This window comes from Pteronotus mesoamericanus, unplaced genomic scaffold (genome assembly GCF_021234165.1).
Source record: "Pteronotus mesoamericanus isolate MK-2021 breed Mesoamerican mustached bat unplaced genomic scaffold, CSHL_Meso_final scaffold_827, whole genome shotgun sequence".
NCBI classification, from domain to species: Eukaryota; Metazoa; Chordata; class Mammalia; order Chiroptera; family Mormoopidae; genus Pteronotus; species Pteronotus mesoamericanus.
The window spans coordinates 235,773-256,935 of NW_026555327.1; the positions used below are offsets into that span (position 1 = coordinate 235,773).

At 55.0% G+C, this 21,163-nt stretch overlaps 5 protein-coding genes across 5 annotated transcripts; 2 read left to right on the plus strand and 3 right to left on the minus strand.

Annotated features, from left to right (window-relative positions):
- Window positions 1–2,480: 2,480 nt before the first annotated feature.
- On the minus strand, window positions 2,481–3,819 carry WDR83OS (WD repeat domain 83 opposite strand). The gene is made up of 4 exons (XM_054563506.1): window positions 3,728–3,819; window positions 3,507–3,612; window positions 2,964–3,061; window positions 2,481–2,871 (listed from the first exon to the last, which is right to left on the minus strand). Exons 1-4 carry the CDS (start codon window positions 3,775–3,777, stop codon window positions 2,805–2,807), a joined length of 321 nt encoding a protein of 106 aa, XP_054419481.1. The 5' UTR covers window positions 3,778–3,819; the 3' UTR covers window positions 2,481–2,804.
- A 271-nt stretch (window positions 3,820–4,090) lies between these two features.
- On the plus strand, window positions 4,091–8,018 carry WDR83 (WD repeat domain 83). The gene is made up of 9 exons (XM_054563508.1): window positions 4,091–4,241; window positions 4,325–4,445; window positions 4,527–4,632; window positions 5,030–5,078; window positions 5,162–5,288; window positions 6,288–6,355; window positions 6,430–6,538; window positions 6,616–6,730; window positions 7,730–8,018. The coding sequence occupies exons 1-9, from the start codon at window positions 4,139–4,141 to the stop codon at window positions 7,877–7,879; spliced, it is 948 nt and encodes a 315-aa protein (XP_054419483.1). The 5' UTR covers window positions 4,091–4,138; the 3' UTR covers window positions 7,880–8,018.
- Window positions 7,922–11,691, minus strand: DHPS (deoxyhypusine synthase). Its single transcript, XM_054563507.1, has 9 exons — window positions 11,115–11,691; window positions 10,383–10,547; window positions 10,024–10,145; window positions 9,843–9,939; window positions 9,675–9,761; window positions 9,044–9,149; window positions 8,864–8,967; window positions 8,210–8,335; window positions 7,922–8,126 (listed from the first exon to the last, which is right to left on the minus strand). The coding sequence occupies exons 1-9, from the start codon at window positions 11,319–11,321 to the stop codon at window positions 8,031–8,033; spliced, it is 1,110 nt and encodes a 369-aa protein (XP_054419482.1). The 5' UTR covers window positions 11,322–11,691; the 3' UTR covers window positions 7,922–8,030.
- Window positions 11,692–14,336: 2,645 nt separating this feature from the next.
- Window positions 14,337–14,635, plus strand: GNG14 (G protein subunit gamma 14). The gene is made up of 2 exons (XM_054563519.1): window positions 14,337–14,429; window positions 14,510–14,635. The coding sequence occupies exons 1-2, from the start codon at window positions 14,337–14,339 to the stop codon at window positions 14,633–14,635; spliced, it is 219 nt and encodes a 72-aa protein (XP_054419494.1).
- Window positions 14,636–15,254: 619 nt separating this feature from the next.
- On the minus strand, window positions 15,255–20,446 carry FBXW9 (F-box and WD repeat domain containing 9). Its single transcript, XM_054563517.1, has 10 exons — window positions 20,038–20,446; window positions 18,722–18,861; window positions 18,515–18,643; window positions 17,393–17,505; window positions 17,213–17,304; window positions 16,227–16,375; window positions 16,031–16,144; window positions 15,815–15,904; window positions 15,663–15,728; window positions 15,255–15,575 (listed from the first exon to the last, which is right to left on the minus strand). Exons 1-10 carry the CDS (start codon window positions 20,444–20,446, stop codon window positions 15,501–15,503), a joined length of 1,377 nt encoding a protein of 458 aa, XP_054419492.1. The 3' UTR covers window positions 15,255–15,500.
- Window positions 20,447–21,163: the final 717 nt, after the last annotated feature.

Sequence of the window (21,163 nt, forward strand, 5' to 3'; positions counted from 1 at the left end):
CAAACTCAAATTTTCATCGGCTTCCTTTTGATATTTAAATCCACTGAATTAAATTTACACCAAGCTTTACAACACATTAAAATTTTGTTCCAAAAATTTCTTTTTCACAAGACTTCTACACTTAATGCAAAAGTTTTCACCTAAAAACTTTTTATTCTACTTAAATCTGTCTGGGCAGGCCCACTCGAGACTCAGACTCAGGCAGACGGAAGATGCATGGAGCTGTGGGGATGCTCGACATGCCTTTATTCGGGAGAATCACACAGGCCACAAGCCCGTGTCCAGGTCGGCAGCCCCCCACCTCTTGGGAGTCACACAGGCCACAAGCCGTGTGTGTCGGCGCCACGACTCCATCACTCACTCACTCCCACTCTCTCCCTCTCTCTTTCTCTCTGTGAGAAGTCCCTACCTCCTTAAGTACTAGCACAAAGCAAGCTGACCTCAGGCCAAAAAGTGAAGTAGCCTAGCATGAGCTGCCCATGTGAGCCTACCCAAGGCTACGGGGCAGTTTATCACACCCGAGGCCGTGAGACCCGGGCTCAAGGCTGTGGGAACAGCGCTTTATCAGACTCCTTCAAGGTTGTGAGGAGCTGCTCCCCCAGTTACCCAAGCACCTGGCTGAGGAAGCCAAACTGCCTCCACTTACCCTACAGTTTATTAGTTCTTTTAAAAAGATTTTATTTATTTATTTTTCAAGAGACAGGCAAAGAGAACAAGAGAGAAGTATCAATGTGAGAGTGAAATATTGATCAGCTGCCTCCCATGCATCAAACCCATAGCCCAGGTATGTGCCCTGACCTAGAATCAAACCGGCAACCCTTTTCTTTGCGTAACATGTAACCAAACTGAGCCACACCAATGAGGGCTGATTTATGAGTTCTTAACAATTATATTTAGGTTGCCCACAAAAACTTCATGAGGTTTTAGACAAAATCTGCCCATATTATTTTTTTATTCAGCCCATATTGTTATTATTTTTGCTGACAAATGTATAGATAAAATAAAGGTATCAAATTTAATTCGGAATGCTCTAAAGACATGTCCGTTTTAATTAAACCAACACACTTAAACTAGCTTTAATATCAAGAATTTTCCCAGATTATGTGACTCTGAAAAGCATTTGGGTTTCTGAATCTGTTTCTGAATCTCTGAGAATTCTGAAATATCCAATCTTTAATTTATATAAGCACTTAATTCCTTTAAGCCAATTAAACATAGTTCTTTCACAAGTCTGCAATATCATTTGGAGGTAGAAAATACCAAACACGACACATATAGACACACCTGAACATACAGATGCAGAGACCTCGTGGTTTCTAAAAAAGGGTGGGATCCGTTCAAAGGACCTTCCTTCCTTACCCCCACCTTTATCAGTCAGTCCTGATGCTAATAGAGTTCCATTCTACTGTTTTTCTAGTTTCAGTTGTTCCTCTAGTGTTCTAACCCTGTCTTTGTCTATAGGTGGGCATCTGTGACCAGCCAAATCAACCATAGGAGGGACCAGCCTACATTTGCAGCCATAAATTTTCCTGCCTTGCTGCAGTGCAGTTCCTTAAACGTATACATAAAAACAGCCAGCGTTTTGAGTATCCCTGTACTCGTGTTTCAGTCTGCATGTATCTAACATACAGGCCACCTCTCCCCATGTAGAGGTCCATAAGCCAGGTTGATCCCCTCTTTCCCAAAGTCCATTTCTTTGGTCTCCTGGCTGGCTTGCCAATTTTTAGTACATGCAGACCCAGGAAAAAGCCCCAAGATCAAAAATCTACCTCCATAAGCAGCAGTAGGCGGGGAAAGACCAATGAAAGAAGTTGCCACTCCACTTTAGTAATTAATAGTTTAAGGGAAACTGACATAGAGGTGTGTCTTGGGTGGCTGCAAGTTGAAATCAATCCCCAAGATGTTTGGCAGGTGCCAATGAAGTGTATAAAGAGGGAAACAGTCATACATACTAGTATGTGAATGCTACCAGGTATCAGAACTTACTTCACATGCTTGACCAGGCCAGGACTTTTTTGAGGAACCAGCACATGCAGGAGGCAAGGGAAGGGTGTTGATTTGTGTCAGAATAACCATCAAATATGATCAAATAGTCTCTAAGGGGGTTTTGCAGTAAGTAATCTCCCTCTTCTAGCCCAGGTCCTGTTCTCGGGTCTTGCAGCGGTGGGGGAGGGCTCAATCTTTTATGCCTGTTTCCCTATCAGTCCATCTAGTTCACTGACATTATTCCATTCATATGATAAAAAAATCAAAGCCCAAATTCCTGAGGTCAGCAAGGCCATCTGCTAAGCTGTCAGAAGAAGGTCCCTGTCTTATCCCCAGCAGCTGACATAAGGCAGGTGTCTTATGAATAAGCAAGTGAACCACCAGAAGGCTCCAGACTGGGGCCTCACCACAGGCCTGGGTAAGTAAAGGACCTGAAGCCCTTCTAGGAGGGCACCTGCAATGGACAGAAGGAGAGGTCTCAGAAAATAGCCAGAAGGCAAAACTTTATTATTAACTGGTTTCAACAAGAAAATGAGTGGATACACCTAGAAACATGGACAGGATCTCCCCCAGCAGCAGGCAGGATGGGGAAGGAAGGCAGGAGGAGTAGGCCCAGGGTATTCCCCTCTCTGCCCCAGCAGAAGTGCAATCCCAGGGAAAGGTCCAGGTTCCTTCCATCCAGCTGTGGGCGCTGCAACTACCTCACCCAGGGAAGCCCAGGGCAGCCAGCTGCTGAGGGTAGAAGGCTGGGCAGCCAAGGATCAACCCTGGAAGAAGGTATATAGAGGGGTCCAGGATATGACCCCTCTAGGCTGACATCACCAAGGGGGTGTCATGGGCTGAGGGTTCTGCAGATACGACATCACCACGGCAGAAATGGACAGCCTGAGACCGGAGAGAGGTGTCAGTCAGGATGGGTAAGCTTGGGTCCGCCCTCCCCTAATCAGAAGTCCCTCCTTCTCTAGGCCCAGCCTCACATGAAGCTACTCATCATTTGCTTAGTGTCCTCAGAGCTCCGGGAGTTGGCGAAGCTGATGAAGGAGCAGTAAACAGCAACCCAAGCACACCACTTCAGCTGGGAAAAGGCAGGTGAACGGGTGGGTTAGGTCACTGGAAGACAAGGGGCATTCCCAGGCACGGGTTCCAACCCACTGGTTCCAACTGTTGCAGCTTGAACTCTGTCCCCCAGCCCCCAGGAGTCCCTCAGTCCCATCTACCCAGAGCCTACTCCAGGTAGTTTCCCCTCAGGCCTAAAAAGACTACTAGCCTTTTACATCCCATCAAGCTAAAAACCCCACCCTTTCTCCACTATCCTTTCCAAGTTGCTTTAGAATCTGGCCCCACCCTCACACCAACCTCCCACATACCCAACCTGACCTGGATCCCCGGGTTTCCCCGACGGCTCTGACTTTCTCGGTCCAACAGTACCCGAGCCCCGAGCCCTGCCCCTTCAGCGCCGGCCCCGCTGCATTCCGAATCCGCCCCCGGCCTCGCCGTCGGAGATAAGCAGTCCTGCCCACCTTGAGCATGAGGCCGCACATACTGAAGATCATGCCGAGCAGGTTCATGTAGTCTGGCGTCGGATCATCCAAAGCCGGATTACATTCGCTCGGCGGAGGCTTGTACCTGCGGCAGGATCGAGGTCAGAGGGACTCCTGTCCCGCCCCCAAGGATGGACAAGCGCTTCCCTGGGTCCGGAACCACAACCCAAACCCCTCTCCCATGAGGCTGGGGTCCTCACCTCAGCACTTTATTCGGCCTCCGTGGATCGGACATATTGTTCGTAGACATAGCGAGTAGGGGATCTCATCCCTTCCGCTGCCGGAGTTGCCGCTTCCGGCGTGGAAACGCAGGGTGGTTTTTACAGTAACACCCGCAAGCCCTCGCATTTCTATTCCTAACGGCGGGGGGCCAGGACTCCTCCAGTCTGAAGACAGAATTAGAAGAAGCCAACAATGGCTTTTGGAAGCAAGAATTGGGGGAAAAAACCTTGAAGCTGCTGTCAGCTTTCAATATTCCCATTATCTCCAAAAAGCCGAAATTTCGAGCCCGGAACTGGGAAACAGGAAGTAGTCCAAGGAGGACAATAATAAGGTTACACCCAAGCGAGTTAAGGCTCGGAATAAGGCAGCGAGGAAGGACTCTCGGACTAATGTCTTTCCCGGAGCCAAAGCCCCGGGGCCCGGAGCTGCCGCAGAAACGGTTGAAGACGCTGGACTGCGGGCAGGGGGCAGTGCGAGCCGTGCGCTTTAATGGTGAGCACCCTCATCTCCATTCTGAGTCTTCCTCCCGCCTTTTGAGGTTGCTGGCCCAATAACCCTCTCCTGGTGTTCCCCAGTGGATGGCAATTACTGCTTGACATGCGGCAGCGACAAGACCCTGAAGCTGTGGAACCCGCTACGGGGGACGCTGCTGCGAACGTACAGCGGCCACGGCTACGAGGTGCTGGACGCGGCCGGGTGAGCCGGGGCCAGGCCGGGATCGGGACATTGAGGCGGGGATCGGAGGTCGACGCTGACCTTCCCTCCTCTGCCCTCTAGCTCCTTTGATAATAGCAATCTCTGCTCTGGCGGCGGGGACAAGGCGGTGGTGCTGTGGGATGTGGCATCTGGGCAGGTCGTGCGTAAATTCCGGGGTCACGCAGGGGTGAGTACAAGCAAAAAGAGACCTCATTAGAGCGTGGAAGGAGGAAGGGACTGCATTAGCCTGTAGATGGTGCCAGGTACCACCCCCATTACAGCGCATTCATCAAGCCCCGTCTTTGCAGTACCCTCGAAACCTTTCACCTCCCCTGCCCCTTGCTTTTGTCCTCACTTTAATCTGCACGGGGAACCCTGCCTTTATCTCAGTCTTCCAAAGTCTAGCCTTTGGTAGCGTTCCCAACATTACCTCCAAAAAACCGAAAGTTTGAGCCCGGAAGTGGGAAACAGGAAGTAGTCCACCCAGGACAATAACAAAAAACCTTAGTATAGACTGGTATAAGGCAGAGAGGAGGCGATCCCGGAGCAATGTCTTTCTCTGAGTGGTAGTTCCTGTTTCTCAGAAGGTGAACACGGTGCAATTTAATGAAGAGGCCACAGTCATCCTGTCTGGTAAGTGTGGTAGGTAGGCAAGGGACCCAGGGTGCTGCCCCTGCCCCCCAAACCTGACCTCACGTTCACGCCCCGCCTCACAGGCTCTATTGATTCCACTATCCGCTGCTGGGACTGCCGCTCTCGGAGGCCTGATCCAGTGCAGAAGCTGGACGAAGCCAGGGATGGTGTATCCAGTGTGAAGGTGTCAGATCATGAGGTTCTGGCAGGGTGAGTGGAACCAGGATATTGCCCCTCCCCAGGTACCACTGGAGATCATAGCTGCCTCTGCTTAAAGTCTACTCTCCTCATTGCGGCACCCAAGGCTCTGTGCAGTTCATTCCCACCCTTATTTCAAGTAAATATGCCAAGCGTGCCTATACCACAGGAGCTTTGCAATTGCTCTTCCTGTGTCTAGACTGCCCTTCTACTACTTATTCCAAGTATACTTAGGTACCTCCTGCAGACCCCTCTTTTTAGTCAATAAGCAGTGTAGCAGTGTAGCTACACTTATTCATTGCTACAAGCAGTGTAGCAGTGTAGCTACACTTATTCATTGCTACCGAGCAGTGTAGCAATGAATAAGACAGGGAACTAGGGGAAAATCTCAACCCTTATAGGGTTGATATTCTAGCTGCAGAAGACAGTTAAAAAAAAAAAAAAAATCCCATGCAGGGCTGCTCAAGTATTGCCACAACCCAAGGGAGTGGCATTCCACCATGGGGGGAGTTTGGGCTGCCCAGCCTGTTGACTGGCCTTGTTCCCACACATCTCCACTTGAACCCACAAGGTTGGCTCCTGCTTGTCCTTTAAGTCCCAGTTCAGATGTCACCTCCTTGGGGAGGCGTTCATAGATTACCCTCAGTCCGTGAGGCTCCAGAAATTTCTCCTGGCTTAGTCAAAGCTGTGTCCCAAGCCCGCCCTACCCACTACAGCATCTGGCCCAGAGAGGATGTTCAGTACATATCAGAAACAGATAGAGTAGTTCCTTCAGGGGTCCCTGGGTCTGAATCTCAAAGCGAGTGCCTCAGAATTCCACTCATGAATTCACTTCAATGTGTGTTTTCCATGGCCAGCCCTGGAAGGGAGTATGACAGTGAGGGGTGCCCAGGAAGGACAGGCTCAGCCACGCCTTTAGAGCCCTGGCCAGGCAGAAGGCACTGAGGTTACCTAGAGCCATGGACCCGCCGGCCCCTGTTAAACTTCAGCTGCATCCACTCTTTCTTACAGCTCTGTGGATGGCCGGCTGAGGCGCTATGACCTGAGGATGGGGCAGCTCTTCTCAGACTACGTGGGCAGTGAGTATGGCCAGGCTCGGGGTGGGGAAACTAGGCCAGTCTCACCTGCCTGCCCACTCCTCCCGTCCCCCCAGGTCCCATCACTTGCACCTGCTTCAGCCGGGATGGGCAGTGCACCCTGGTGTCCAGCCTGGACTCCACATTGAGGCTCCTGGACAAGGACACGGGGGAGCTGCTAGGGGAGTGAGTCTTTGGGGTCATGGCCCCCCCCACCTCTGCCCTTAGTAAGTCCCAAGCCTGCTGATCCCACCTACCCCCAGGTACACAGGCCATAAGAACCAGGAGTACAAGCTGGACTGCTGCCTGAGCGAGCGTGACACACACGTAGTCAGCTGCTCCGAGGATGGGAAGGTGTTCTTCTGGGACCTAGTGGAGGTGAGCCTCCCCACCTCCACGCTGCACCAGGGCTCCTGTCCTGTCCTCACTTTGTCCTTACCTCAGTCACTCCCGGGCCCGAAAAAGGAACGCTATTAGAACCAGGGGCTGGAAGAAAGAGTGAGCGAGAGGACGAGAAGGGTATTCCTGACAAAGGGAACAATATGTGCTAAAGCCTGGAGGTGTGGCACACATTGGTCAGGCAAGGGCCACCGGTGCCAGGCTGACCCATGGAGACTGACCCTGAGGGCCGGGGAGCTAATAGTGGCATCTGACCCTGGGGGAGGTTCGGGAAACCTGGGCCCTGTTCTGATGTGTCCCAGTCTGGTGGTGGCATCGGGCTGAGAACACACTGGCTGGGCTCAGTGGAGCCTCATGGAAGGAGATATGGGTGCTGAGGCTTGTTGGCCGGGGACGTAAGTTCCCTAAGAGGATGGAGGGAACTGGGGGACCCTGGGGACTTGATGGGCTAGGTGTCTCAGGGAACTGAGCAAGTGCCAACATTCTGTCTACTTGAGGATCCAGAAAACCAGAGGTCACAATGAAGGGAGGGCACATAAGGAGACATTTTGAGGTAAAAACAGGAACTGTGGTCTGCTTAAGGATCTGTGTATATGGAGCTGTGCCTGCAGGTTGATGAAGGAAGCACAGACCCTGACGTTGCCAAGCGGATGGGTAGGTCCTCCGTGGCAGCAGGGGAAGGAAGCTGAAAGCCAGGCACAGCTGGCTCAGAGGAGGGCTGTGGCCATGAAGGCGGAAAGACTGGGCAGCCTCCGGACGTAGTCTAAGGCAGAACCAAGAGGATTTACTGATAAAGGGATGTGAGGTGTGAAAAAGATTCTGCAGGGTTTGGCCTGAGCACCTGGAAGGACAGAACCACTGAGGGGCTCATTTGGGGGCAGACTAGGTTTTCAGTGACTAGAAAGCTACTAGAAGCAGGTGGCTAAAGGTTGGGGGAGGGGGCCTTGCTGATAACTGCTCCCCTCCCTTGTTCCACAGGGTATCCTAGCACTGACCTTGCAAGTGGGTCCTGGTGTGGTCCAGTCACTGACCTACCACCCAACAGAGCCCTGCCTGCTGACTGCCACAGGGGGCAGCATCCATTACTGGCGGGAAGAGGCCTATGAAGCTGAGGGTGGTACAGGTTGAAGCCAGGGAACCCACCACCGCCAAGGACACAGATGCAGACTCTAGACCACTGAGACCATTTATTCTAGAAGTACCATGGACCAAGGAATGAAGAAGGGGCTGGGTCTGCAAATGAATAAATAGGGTGGGCCCTCCCTGGGGCCACAGCTGTTCAGTCCTTGTTCTTCTCATGCATGAAGGCATCTGCTTTCTGGGCAAAGGTTTCAGCCACGAGCAGGGGGAAGACCAAGGAGGCATCAGCACAGACCTGCAGAGGGGACCCAGGTAACCACGGGGCCCAAATCCGCAGCTTGGGAGGCCCGGCACCCCAGCCGGCTGGCCGGCCCTCACCTTGACAGGCTGTGCGTCCACCCGGATCTTGCCCCAAGAGACAGCTTCATCTGGCTGGGCACCAGAGTCGGAGCCATCAAATTCCTGGGCCGTGTTGATGTAGACAGCATAGTCAGCCCCATTCCGCTGTGGGAGGGGCAGGGCAAGTGGTCAGCCAGTCACAGGAAAAACACACACACACACACACACAGCCAGGGCTCTGCAGCTGGAGAGGCTAAGCCATGTGTCATAGATGAAGGAGGGCCTTTGGTGGCCCCTCCCTACAAGGGAGAGACCCTATGTCAACACCTGGGAAGAGTGAGGGGTTGGAGGGTTACTGGGAAAAAAGATGGGCAGCGTTGCCCCTGACCACATGGCTCATGGGAAGCATCTACTTCCAGGTCACATTCCCCAGAAAGGCTTCCCTTTTTTGAAGTGCCCTTTTTTATTACCATCTTGTTAGCCCCCATTTTTCTCCATGGCAATGATTGCCGCCTGACTTGCTCTCTGTCTCCCACCACTAAAACACCAGTCCCAGGAAGGCAGGGATCCTGACCTATCTAGTACATGGCTGTGTCTCTGACACACGGCATAGACCTAGCACACAGACATCTCTGCATGGCAGGCCTAAGTGCCCCCTCCACACTAGGGAGCAGGTGCTCTGTCCCTACTCACCATGAGATTGGCATTTGCAATGTGGTGCTTGATCACACCCCCGCCCAGGATGATCATACCAGAGCGCTTGGCAAAGATGGCCTGGGTGTTGATGAGCTTCAGGTCTAGGGAAGAGCACTGTGGTCAGGCCCTGGACCCAGCCAGCCCTCCTCCCCCGCTCCTCTGGCCCCAGCACCTCACCCTCCACGATGTCCAGGACCAGGCCCGGGTTCTTGTAGGAATGGAAAAAGATCATGTCGCCCAGCGAACCATCTGTGAGCGCCGGGCTCAGTACAGGGATGTGGTTCTGAGGGAGGGCAGGACAGAGCAGCAGCAGGAGTCAGAGCCTGGTGCGGGCAGCCCGGTCCCCGTTCTGGCAGTATTCCCTCTGCCTGACTCTAGGCGGGGTACTTAACCTTTCAGGGCTTCAGTTTCCTTCACTGTAAAATGATGGTAACAGCAGCACCTCCCTCACAGATGAGGAAGCATGTGTAGGAAAACCCACACATAACCACCTTGTTTGGCATATAAAGAATGGTGGCTCCTGTTATTTTTCCAACTGCTGGATCTCGTTGCCTCTGAGGAGCCGGGGAACCTACAACAGACCCCAGGGGGTTGCTAAGCATTACCCTAACTGCTCCCAGGTGGTCTAGGAGTAAAGGCAGGATATGAGGAGCACACTCAACAGCTGTGTAACCTCAGAAAAACTGCCTGACCTGTGTCTGAAATTCCTCATTTAAGAATGCAGATAATGAGAACAGCACGGACTCCCCAGGTGACTGAAGATGGAAAAAGTTAACATGGGTGTCTTTGCGCCCACCCAACCCCTCACCTTCTGGGCCCAGTAATACACTGACTCTGGGTTGTTGATCTCCTTGCCAAGCCGGGAGATCATCTTGGAAGGCGTCCACTTCACACCCTAGGAGAGGATATCAGCTTAAGCCAGCAGTGCTCCCCCTGACTGCCACCGTGCCGGCCCCCCAGAATACTTCAGCCCCACCTCTGTGTTCTGCTCCAGCACCATCTGGTCCAGAATGGGCATCAGCCAGTCCTCAAACTTGCAGTAATTGTCATTGGGCACCAGCAGGTTCCCAATCCTGGGGACAGGAGGCGGGTAGGTATCAGACCTCAGACCCTTAGCCCAGCTCCCATACCCAACACCACTCAGCCCCACCCCCCACCTGTTAATCCCGTTCTCACGTAGCTCCTTCCCCCTGAGGCTGAACTCGCCCAGGTACGTGGGTGCCAGGCACTTGATGAGATCCTCCTCCACGCCCCCTGCGGTAGTCACCAAGACATCCACCTGCAGCCACAGGAAGTGCGGTTGGCCCAGGAAGGAAGCCCTGCCCTCATTCCGGGCAGGACTCCTCTCCCAACCCTCATCTAGTATTCTTGCAGGAAGCTCTGCTGCAAAACAAAACTCAATCCTGTCCCTCTGCTTAAAACTGACATCTCTCTCTCCCCCTTACTAAAATGACCAAAAATCTTATTGCCCCTGAGACCCAGAGGGGCCAGGGGCACAGCCCCATCAGTTCCCCACCATGTTGTGCTGCACGAGGTAACGGATGGTCTCACGGATGCCTGAACTGATAAGGTTGGACGTGTAGCCCAGGAAAATGGTGCAGCCAGTGAGCGGGCGACGGCTCTGGGTCAGGTCTGTGTGCTGGTCTTCATCCTCCGGCAGAGGCTCCAGCTTCTTCTCTATCTACGTGTGAGAGCAGGGTCAAATTAACGTCTGGACCCAACCTCCAGCCCAAGTACCCCAGTGGCTTTCAGAATCAGACTCCGCCCGAGGCCCTGCCCACTCAGGGAAAGGGGACCACTTGCACCTGGAACCTGGGAAGGGAGCACCCTGTGCAGCCTCCGCCCTTTCACAGCTCGGCTCTCAGAGCACACGGTCACGCTTTGCCCCCTTGGGAAGCAGAGACATCTCCTTTGCAGGATCCAGTCCCCTTCCCGCTGGGAAGGGCAAATCCTAGCCCCAGGCTTCGCCCATTCCACAATACACGCATAACCTATAACCTCCCCGCTACCTAAAATCAGTCCCGACCCCTTCTTGATACTAGGATATCGCCGCAGGAGGGGCAACTGCCCCAAACCGACACAGAAAATCCCGCCGCTGGTAAGCCCCGCCTCCCTCTGACTATCGGATCGACCCAGCAAAGCACACGCCTCTTCTCCCAGGGAAGCCCCGCCCTTCCAAGTACTGCACCGCATTGGTGCTACTAGAGGTCACGCCCTCTACGCCCAGGAAGTCCCGCCCCGGCCTTACCATGGCGTTTACTTGATGCACTGCGCGCCCGAAGTTGGTAGCCTGGAAACCAGTGGTGCCGAAGGCTCCCAGGAGCGTATGGTAGTCCACGCCACGGTTGAAGTCGTAGCCCCGAACCTGAACGCTCTCGGACGGCAGTGCCGAGCTGTGCTTTAGCACAGCGGCCAGGGCCGCCGCGGGCACCTTCCCCTCCGAAGGACCCTCCATGCGCCTGCGACTGCGCTCTCAGGTCGGAGCAACCCCAAGCCACGCCTCCAGTGGCCTCGAAACCCTGTAAGTCCTGGCACGCACTTCTCTACGAGAGGGCTGGAAGCAGGGCTCGGAAAAAAACGGGGAGAGATGTACCGGAAGTTACTTTCGTCACATGACCCTCGTCGGTGCCCGTAATCCGGGGCGTGGCCGGTTCCGAAATGGGGAAGCTGCTTGGAGCCGTTTTTCGCTGCCCCACGCGAAGAAATAGCCCGACTTTTATTGCCGCCTACTGGAGACCCACCGCGTTGCGGGGCACTCGTCCATTGGTTTCTGTCCCCTGGGGGGATGAGGATGGCTTCTTGAACTTCTCCGTTGGACAGAATTCGAATTATCAGGAACTGTCAGAATTTCTGCCACTGAGCATCTCTCATCAAATAGAATATTGATTCTTTTCCGTCCCTAGCAAGTCTCCAGAGCCTCCGCACGCTGCATTGCCTTTTGGTCGTCCCCCGGCAGCCGCATCTGTCATCTCCCCTGGGAAGGCTTCCCTGACCTTCCGTTGAGTCAGGCATCTCCTCTGGTATCCAAGACTGACATCTCTTTCCCTCCAGCAAGAGTGGAGCCTGTATCTCATGGGTTCTCCTAACTATGTACAGGGTCCGGTCCAGAGGGCACCCCATTAATCATTCACTCTACATTGACGGAGTCTATACTGTACTACACATTGGGCTCTGCGCTGGGTGCAGATTTGGCAGTGAACAAGATGCAGACCCTGCCCACCAGGAGCCGACAGTTTGCGGAGATAGAAAGTTAGCAACAGTGGCCTTAGTTGGAAGGACAGGTGGTTGAGGAAGGACATCAAGGAGGTGACATTTGAGCCGAAGCCAGAAGGCCAAGAAAAACCCCATATGTGAACTTGTGGGGGGAGGCCATTTCCCCACTGCCTGGCGTTGGGAGAGAATAGCCAGTGTAAAGCCCTGAGGATGGCAGTGAGCCTACCCAACTGGGGGAACAGAATCTTGACATCCTTGAAATTCCCTGCTTGGATCTCACATTCGCCACCTCAGTTTTCTCTCCACCTGACCCCGATCTTGCTGCAGCCTTCCACGTCTCATCAACAGCCTTCATCTACCAGGCTAAAAACTGGGGAGTTGAGCTTGATGGCTCCCCTTGTCTCACAACCTACATCTATTCCCCAGCACACCTGCCAAATTCTACCCACAAAATAGGCCCCAAATCCAGATGCTTTTTTGTCACTTTTTAAAAAGGGGGTAATTTCTGGGTCTCAGTTCAAAATGTCACGTCCTCCAGGAGGTCTGCCCTTGTCACCCCCTCTTGCCCTTAACCTTGCTTTTGTTGTCTTCAATCGCACGTAATACATTTTGTTTGCTGTTGTTTGTCTGACTAGAAAGGCAGTTCCATGGGGACAGGATTTTGTCGGATTTCCCTGCCGATCCCCTTACACTGAGCAGTGCTCGACACATATTGGGACCTCAGCAAAGAGAATGAATGAATGAATGAATGAAATGAACAGACACAAGGGCACCAGCATTATCCATGAGGAATGGAGGGGAGGTTGATAAGTGAATTCCGAGTGAGCAGAAGGTAACCAGACCAGGCAGGACCCCATGGGCTGTAGTCAGGAGAGTTGGTTTTATTCTAAGGCTGAGAAACCTCTGGAGACTTTCAGAAAGGAAGTGAGAGACTACACGTAAGATTCACTATCTTACCCATTTTTAGCACACAGGTCAGTGGCGTTAAGCACATTCACCTTGTTGTGCAACCATTACTACCATTCACCTCAAGAACATTTTTATCTTCCCAAACTCTGTCCCTATTAAACACCAGCTCTGCATGCCCCTTCCCCAGCCCCTGGCACCCACCATTTTACTTTTTGTCTCTATGAATTTGACTCCATTAGGGACCCCATATGAATGGGATCATAAATGTGTCCTTTTGTGACTGGCTTATTTCACTCAGCATAATGCCCTCAATGTCAGTCCATGTTATATTCTGATTTGACAGTTCCCACTGGCTGACTTGAAAATAGGGGCAGTGGCTGTGGGAGGGCAGGAGAGACCAGGGTGGAGGTGACTGCATTGGCCCAAGTGAGCAAAGATGGGGGTGGGACCCAAGTTGGGTGAAGAGAAGCGACCCGATTGAGGACCTAATTTGAAGGTTGATCGGCTTGCTCTTAAGGAAGGATTGGATGTGGGGATACTGAAAAGAGGAGGAATAAAGGAGTTTGAGATTTGGGCCAGGGCACTTGGGTGGATGGTGGTGACGGAGGCATAAGGCCAGGGGGAAAGGCAATCTAGAGTCCAGCTTTGGCCAAGTTAGGTGAGAGACACCAGAGAGAGGTAGGGTGGGCCAAGGAGGCCAGAGTGTCCTCAAGTGTATCTGAAGTCAGGGAAGGGGGCTGGGATGGGGCCGAGGAAGCCATTGGCACAGGCAAGTGGACTGAGTCATCCATGGTGAGATCCCCAGGCATTGAATGTAGACAGAGAAGAGACATGGGCTGTACCCAAGCCAGGGGACACTGCACATTGTAGGACAGAGGGTGGCAAAGGAGGGTGTTGGGGCTAGTTAGCAGGGGATCAAGCAGGTCAGTGAGAGGCCAGGGCCCCACACTCCTCCTGCCAGCCTAACACCTGACTGGTGGGCACCCACTGGGCCTCCTGGGGCAGGAAACCCCTTGGCTAAGGCAGCTGCTGCTGCTGTCACTGGTGACATTTCACTCCATGAGAGTCCTGCCTTCAAAGTCTCTGCAGGGGTCAGGAAGGAGGGGGCTGGAGAGGCCAGGCGGGTGCGGGAGGGAGGCAAAGCAAGGCTGCAGGAGGAGACGAGCAGCCAGGAGCCTGCCAGAGTCTCAGCTAAGTGAGGTACGTGGTTCTGATGAATGGGGCGCATCCACCCCCACCCCACAGTCCCCAGGGCACATGAGAGGAGGTATGGGGACCCTTGGGTGGCCCTAGGACTCCAGGTCTCTGGTTCAGCCTGCTGCCTATGGCCCTGCTCAACTTCCCCCAGATGTCCAGCAAGGTAGCCATCGGCAGCGACATCGGGCAGGCCCGCCGGGCCGTGGAGCAGCTGAGGATGGAGGCCGGCATTGACCGAATAAAGGTGAGGCTGGGGGCAGGTGGGCACGTCTGGGGGAGGGGCACAGGGACAGCCAAGGTCTGGCTGACTGGGCTGGCCCACAGGTGTCCAAGGCAGCCTCTGACCTGCTGCAGTTCTGCATGGAGCAGGCCAAGAGCGACCCGTTCCTGGTGGGCATCCCGGCTGCCACCAACCCCTTCAAGGAGAAGAAGCCTTGTGCCATCCTATGATACGGCCCTAAGGTTCCCTCAATAAATGTGATATAAATGCTCCTCGGGCTTGGTGGGCTGCAATGGGGGGCAAAGGGGAGCTGCGGGCCGGCAGGGGCCGCCGGCCCACTCCAGGGTCACTGCCACAGGGACGCACACACCTCTCGCCCCACCCTGCCCTGAATCTGTGGGCACTTGAACAGATCCCCTCTCCTGCGCAAACACATCCAGGGACAGTCCCAATCTACACGCCAATGCACATCGCACCCATACATGTCACACATGCCCACATGTCACACACAGGTGTCATCATCCGGCCAGGCGCTCACACCCTCCAGAATCCCCCTCCCCCCCTCACACACACTCACCGGCATGCAGACAGCCACAGACGGGGTTACAGCAACAACGCCCGGCCGGCCGGCCGGCCTCCCCAGGGACACAGACACGTGATCCCAGGCACACACTCGGGTGGGCACAGGCGCACCCAGACGCACACCGCAGAGGCCGTCACCGAGGCTGCCATGCACCGCCCCAGACACACGCTCATCCCCAGCACCCTTGCCCCAGGCAGGCAACACTCCAGGTCACAGCACCAATGTGTCAGGTTTATTTCCCCTTCGTTCTCGAGGGAAGGCAGGCATCCAAAGCTTAAACAGGATCTGAGGGTGGGCAGCAGCTCCCTGGGTGGGCTGGAACACCAACCTCACCTTCCCTGGCGTGGGGCCCAGATCAAGGACCCCACCCGACAGTGGCCAGGAGTCCTTGTGCCCCAGGCCTGTGGGGCACAGCAGGGGCAGCACCAGCAATGGGGAGGGTTCCCTGGGAACAGAGGCCTTGCCTCGGCCTGCCGGCTGGCAGATCCGTGTCCACGCCCATGTCTGCCTGCTCAGGCCTGCAGCCTCCAGACTTCCAAAGACAGGCCTCCAGAGGCGGCCACCACCAGGTTGCCCTCAGCACAGATCTGGGCAGGGACATGAAGACTCAGGTGCTCTGGGCAGCCAGCAGGGCATGTGGGGCAGAGTGTGGAGCGGGGAGGGAGGGTCCTTACCCCATTCAGTACATTGTGGTGGCTTCGGGTGCAGATGGTCCTTGGTGGATCTGTGGGCACTTGCACCTGGTGAGGGGTAACAGGCAAAGGTCAAGAGGTGTGCGCCCAGCCAGCAGGGGTGGAGAGGGAGGGGGCCTGTCCAGCAGCCTCACCCGGATGGTCTTGTCGGTGGATGTGGTGTACAAGGCCCCCAGCGAGTGTTTGATCCCTGTGATCTGAGACCTGTGGCCCACGTCAAAGGACTGCAAGGAGGGACAGGTGGCACTCAGGCAAGGCTCTCCTAAGGCCAGCCACCCAAGGCCGCTAAAGGTCTAGGGGTAGGGAGGAGGTCCAGGAAGGATGGGACAGGGGCAAGGGCTCTGGCAGACCCGGACAAGCTGGAAGCAGCCATCCCGGTTGGCGAAGACGTGCAGCAGACCCTGGTTGTCACCGGCCCAGAGCTGGGGCTCTTGGTAGGACATGCAGAGCAGGTAGGAGTCCAGCTGTGGGAGAGGCATGGGGTGGAGCAGCTCAGGCTGGGCCACACCACAGCCCTGGTACCTCAGGACCCTGGGGAGGGCTCACCTGCAACCGCTGCAGGACGCTATTGGCCCGGCGGTCGAACACGACGAGCGTGTGGTCCTCACTGCCCGAGATGATGTGCCGGTCGTCTGCCAGCAGCGCCAGCACCGCACTCGAGTGCAGCCGCCGGCTCTTCAGCAGGGCCGGGCCCACTTTGTGGGTGATGGGCCAGGGAGAAGAGGGACATCAGAGCCCCTCAAAGGGCCTCCACTGCCCACCAGAGGATACGGGGCCTCTGTCCTCTGTGGCAAAAGCCTTGGTCGGCTTCCCTCCCCACCTGCCAACTCACAAGTGACCCTCTCTCCTCTCCTGCCCCAGCTGAATCCAGGCCTCCACCCCACCCCGCCCCCACCTCCTGTCCCATCTGCTCTCAGCACAGAGTAGACAGGAGAGCCCCAACATAAAATGCCAACCAATGCCAGCAGAGTTGCCTCCACCCCCACCCCAGCTCTGCTCCGCCTGCATAAGGCACATTCGCCCTTCAATTAAACAAAGTAAGAATAAAGAAATAAATGACAGGAAAGGATTATGTACCGGGCAATATTTGTTCTAGGCATTTTATGTAAACTAACATTTAATCCACCAATGTTATTATTATCTCCTCCCATTAACCCTATGGGCTAGAGTTGTTATTATCTGGATTTTACAGACAGTGAAACTGAGGTTCAAGCTTGACCGGCAACATAAAGCTAGGGAGTGCGGGAGCCAGGATTCTCAGGGGCTGTCTGCCACCCAGGGGATTCTGGCTCAGGGGCCCCTCCTCTGGGTGCTCTCTCTGTCCCTCACCCGACCCAGATGGAGGTCCAGCTACCTCTGCACCCCACCCCTGACAAAAGTCCCCTTTGTTGCCCCCAGCATAGCACAGGCCACTCTGAGTGGTTAGCATCTGCTTATGTGACTGTCACCCCAGCCACGCTGTGAAGCCCAAGTGCCTCCTTCCCCAGCATGACCCTGGGACCCGCCTCCTCCAATTCAGGCCCCAGGCCCACCTCTGGGGTCGTAGACTGTCACCTTCTTGTCATAGGTGCCAGTCACCAGAATGTCAGGCTGGTAGGAAAGGCACAGCACAGCTGCCTTGCCCCTGGGGACACAGGGAGCGTGAGGTTGAGCTGTGGCCAGGCGGGGCCCTGTCCCACCGCCCCAGCCCCCCTCCCCAGGACCCCTCACACTTTATCTCGCCGAACTGCTGCCCATCAGCGGCTATGTCCCAGAGCTTCACCGTGCTGTCCCAGGACCCGGAGCACACGCGGTGATCCAGCGCTGCCAGCGACCACACCCAACCCTGCAGGATCAGACCCACGTGACAGTCCTCATTTCACAGATAACTAAATTGAGGGTCAGAGAGGGAGCCAACCAACCCAAGGCCGCAGGGCCAAGCAGCAGCCTGTAGAGATTAGAGTTTAAGTCTCTATGTCTGTCTGACTGCAGACCCTGGGACATGCCTACCCCCCACCCAATAATATTCCTAAATCAAGTCCCATGGAGACTCAAAACCAGTGATGGTTTGAGGCCACATGGTGTGATTAAGAATGGTCAGGTAGCTCAGTTGGGTAGAGCATTGTCCTGATACACCAGGGTTGTTGGTTCAATCCTTGGTCAGGACACGTACAAGAATCAATTAATGCATAAATAAGTGGAACAACAAATCAATGTTTGTTTCTCTCTCTCCCTCCCTACCACTTTTTTTTTTCTCTCTCTAAAAATCAGTTTTTTAAAACAGTCTGTGTCTCAGGAGATAATGTGCACAGACTGACTTATTCCTCACCAAACCCTCTGAGGAGAATACTGCAGGGTGTCCTGTTATACAAATGAGGGAACTGAGCTCAGAGAGGTTGAGTTTCTCACCCAAGGCCAGGAAGAAGCCAGGAAGTAGCAGAGCGGGGATTTGAACAAAGTTCCTGGCCATGAGCCTAGACCACCTCACTGACTGGTGGAGGTGCCTCTCCACAGCTACTTCACCTAAGATGACAGTCGTACTCAGAGCTCCCTGATCCCCAAGGGCAGCCTCCTCACACCCTGCCCTGGGCCTCTCAAGGCATCCTGACATCTACTGAGCACCTACTGTATATCCGAGTCTCAGTGAAATTCTTAATGTCTGTTCATTTCACTCATCCTCATCCTAACTGACCACTGGACAGAAGTAGAAACTGAGGCCCAGAGAAGTCATACATCTCACCCAAAAATCACACAAACAGCAGCAGAGTCAGATTTTAATCTGTGAGTTTTGGTGCCAATACCTGCACCCTTAGTCATGGCAGCCTACCCAGGCATCATGCTTTCTACATCCTCACCTTGTGGGTGCTGTTCGTCTGGGTGCCCAGGGCCTTGACTAGAACCCGGCTGGGTTCCACCCCGAGCTGCCGCAGGTCCCACAGGTTGACATTTCGATCGCGGGAGCCTGACAGACAGAGCGTCCCACCCTGGGAGGGGAGTGAGGTGACACCGTTAGGGTCACCTTGACCCATCCCTGCCTGGCCCCTCACCAAACCCCATCTCACCTGGAGCAGCAGCACTGAGTCAATGGAAGCAAAGTGCCCATCAGCCAGGCAGAAGTACTCGGCCCAGCGCCCATCTTCCGCCCAGCGTGACAAGTGCTGCTCCAGCTCAATGCAGGCCGCCGGCCAGTCAAAGTCCTCCTCTGTGGGGGACCATGAGCCAGGTCTTTGGTGGGTGGGAACCCTGCTACCCGCACCAGCTACCCAAGCCCACCTCTGGCTCCAGGGAGCCCAGCCAGCACCGGCCTTGGAGAAACCCCCATCTGGAGACCCCACCCTGCCCCAAGGAGGCCCAGGCTCTAGCTTTGGGACCACTGCCCTGTCCACCTTTGAAGCAGATCTAGGATACTCCTCACTCCAGTTTCCAGACACTGGGGAACTGGAGCCTCAAGGCCACCTTCCCAGTCCTCATCCCCATCCCGGGTCTGGGGGATAGCAGCCTCAGGATGCTAAGGTCTGACCTCAATCCCTCAGGCTGGGCACTGGAGCTAGGACTTTCTGCTTCAGCCATCTGAACCAGACCCAGGAGAGTTTCTCAAGCTACTATCTATAAACCTGGGAGACTTGTCAAGATGCAGAACTCAAGCCCTAGGTGTAGAGATTCAGTTATATGGATGGAGCCCAAGCATCTCTGTGTATCAAGCTACTCAGGAGAGTCCCATCACTTCAAGATCACCAAGCTGTCTTACCCTCAGGGACCAGTGACCTGCCCTGGGGGACAGGGGCCAGGCCCACAAGCCCCTGCCTAAGATTCCGGGCTGGACCCTGGCTTGAGGTTGTGTGATTGCTAGCATCAGGGATCCCAAACTCTAAACCCTACCTTGGGTTCAAGAGTTGCAGGCTCTGGACCTGGGTTGCTGCCTCACCCCAACCTAGGTCAGGACTCTAGGCGTGAGGGGCTTGGGCATCCAGTTGCTGCCTCAGCATTTAGACCCAGAACCTGAGGATTCTTGGGTTCACTCTGAGCCCCAAGCAGATTCCAACAGCCTGGGACTTCTAAGTCCCTGTGTCAGCCCCCAGGCAGAGGTCAGGGCCTTAGTATCACCACCAGAACCCAAGCCTGAGGATCACTGGATCGTCATGTCAAGGAACCCCAGACCCCCAGGTAGGTTTCCACACCTTCAGGACCCTCCAAGTGTCTACCTCATGACCCACTCAGAATTCAGGGACTTTGGCACCACCAGCAACCACCTCAGTCTCCACCCGAGTCAGGATAGCCAGGAAGTCTACTCTACAGACTGTGCTCACAGCTCCCAGATACCCGCACCCCGACTCTAAGCTTGACCTGGGCAGGCTACCCTGGCCCCCACCGTGCGCACCTTCCACCACCGGATAGGGTGCGCGTACACGGCGCTGCACGCGTAGTCTCCAGGTGACATGGTCACGCACAAGGTCGCGCAGCGCGTGGCACACGCGCGGCAGGACATGGAGCACGAGGCGAGCGTCCAGGTAGGAGCAGATCTCGAGCAGCACCTCTGGGGGAAGGTTCAGCAGGCCCGGGACCCCCACGGCCGGGCCCTTGGACGCGGCCCGCGGCTCCAGGGCGCCAGGGGACGCGGCGGGTGCGGAGAGCAGAGGGGGACGCGGGGGCGCCAGCCCGAGTTTCGGCGGACTGAGCACGCGGGCCACATAAGCCTCAGCCTGCGCGTCCGGGTCGGGCTCCGGCTCCGGGTCGGAGTCATCGTCCCAGGCAGTGGGATCGTCGCTGGGCCCTGGAGGCAGCTCCATGGCGACCGAGTGGGCGCGGCCCTCCGCCCGGTCCACTGCTGCGGGTCCCGCGTCCTGTCTCCTAGGCAGCGCGAGGGCACGTTTGGCTCTGCCTGATGACGTTAAGGCGCTGGCGGAAGTAAGCGGCTCAGCGGAAACGGTTGCTATTAACGGCCGCTCCCTTCAAGCGTCTCGTTCTTGAGCTGTTAGAGCCTAGGGCTGGAAAATGCAGATTTCTGGTTCCTGTATTTTAATTTTTTTTTAAATTTTTTAATCGTCACCCAAGGATATCCTTACTGACTTTAGAGGGAAAAGGAGAAACACTGATATGAGAAACATCCACGTTGCCTCCCCCACGCACCCTGATGAGGGATGGAACCCACAACCCATGTGTCTGCCCTGACCAGGAATGGAACCTGCAACCTTCCCGTGTTCGGGACCACTCTCCGACTGACTGAGCCACCCAGTCAGGACAAGCTTCCTGCATTTTTTAAGCATCTATGGTAGTGCGGGCACAGAGGGCACCACCAGAGAAGCTAGTGTTCTGGTTTGAAAAACGCGGCCCTTGCTCTTTTTTTTTTACCTGTGTAACTTGTTTCCTGAGTCCGTTTCTCCTACAGCTGACTTTTTTCTACCTCTGTGACCTTCTAAATAAACTATCTCTTGTAGTTTCGGAAAAAACAACAACATGGCCCTCTGGAAGTCAACTTTCAGAGGTGACACCGAGCTTAGAAATGC

Bases quoted from the DNA above. Each gene is read 5' to 3' on its own strand.
- WDR83OS (XM_054563506.1), bottom strand. From the start codon at position 3,777: ATGTCTACGAACAATATGTCCGATCCACGGAGGCCGAATAAAGTGCTG. The intron at 3,062-3,506 runs GTGGGCAGGACT...GCCTTTTCCCAG, and splicing joins TGTGCGGCCTCATGCTCAAG to CTGAAGTGGTGTGCTTGGGT. The intron at 2,872-2,963 runs GTGAGGCTGGGC...CTCCGGTCTCAG, and splicing joins CAAATGATGAGTAGCTTCAT to GCTGTCCATTTCTGCCGTGG.
- WDR83 (XM_054563508.1), top strand. From the start codon at position 4,139: ATGTCTTTCCCGGAGCCAAAGCCCCGGGGCCCGGAGCTGCCGCAGAAA. The intron at 4,242-4,324 runs GTGAGCACCCTC...GGTGTTCCCCAG, and splicing joins GCGAGCCGTGCGCTTTAATG to TGGATGGCAATTACTGCTTG. The intron at 5,079-5,161 runs GTAAGTGTGGTA...CCCGCCTCACAG, and splicing joins GGCCACAGTCATCCTGTCTG to GCTCTATTGATTCCACTATC.
- DHPS (XM_054563507.1), bottom strand. From the start codon at position 11,321: ATGGAGGGTCCTTCGGAGGGGAAGGTGCCCGCGGCGGCCCTGGCCGCT. The intron at 9,150-9,674 runs GTGAGGGGTTGG...GCCCTCCCTCAG, and splicing joins TGTATTACTGGGCCCAGAAG to AACCACATCCCTGTACTGAG. The intron at 8,336-8,863 runs GTGAGTAGGGAC...CCCCTCCCACAG, and splicing joins TTGCAAATGCCAATCTCATG to CGGAATGGGGCTGACTATGC.
- GNG14 (XM_054563519.1), top strand. From the start codon at position 14,337: ATGTCCAGCAAGGTAGCCATCGGCAGCGACATCGGGCAGGCCCGCCGG. The intron at 14,430-14,509 runs GTGAGGCTGGGG...GCTGGCCCACAG, and splicing joins CCGGCATTGACCGAATAAAG to GTGTCCAAGGCAGCCTCTGA.
- FBXW9 (XM_054563517.1), bottom strand. From the start codon at position 20,446: ATGGAGCTGCCTCCAGGGCCCAGCGACGATCCCACTGCCTGGGACGAT. The intron at 17,506-18,514 runs GTGAGGATGTAG...CTGATCCTGCAG, and splicing joins AGACGAACAGCACCCACAAG to GGTTGGGTGTGGTCGCTGGC. The intron at 15,729-15,814 runs GTGAGGCTGCTG...ACCCCTCACCAG, and splicing joins CCACCGACAAGACCATCCGG to GTGCAAGTGCCCACAGATCC.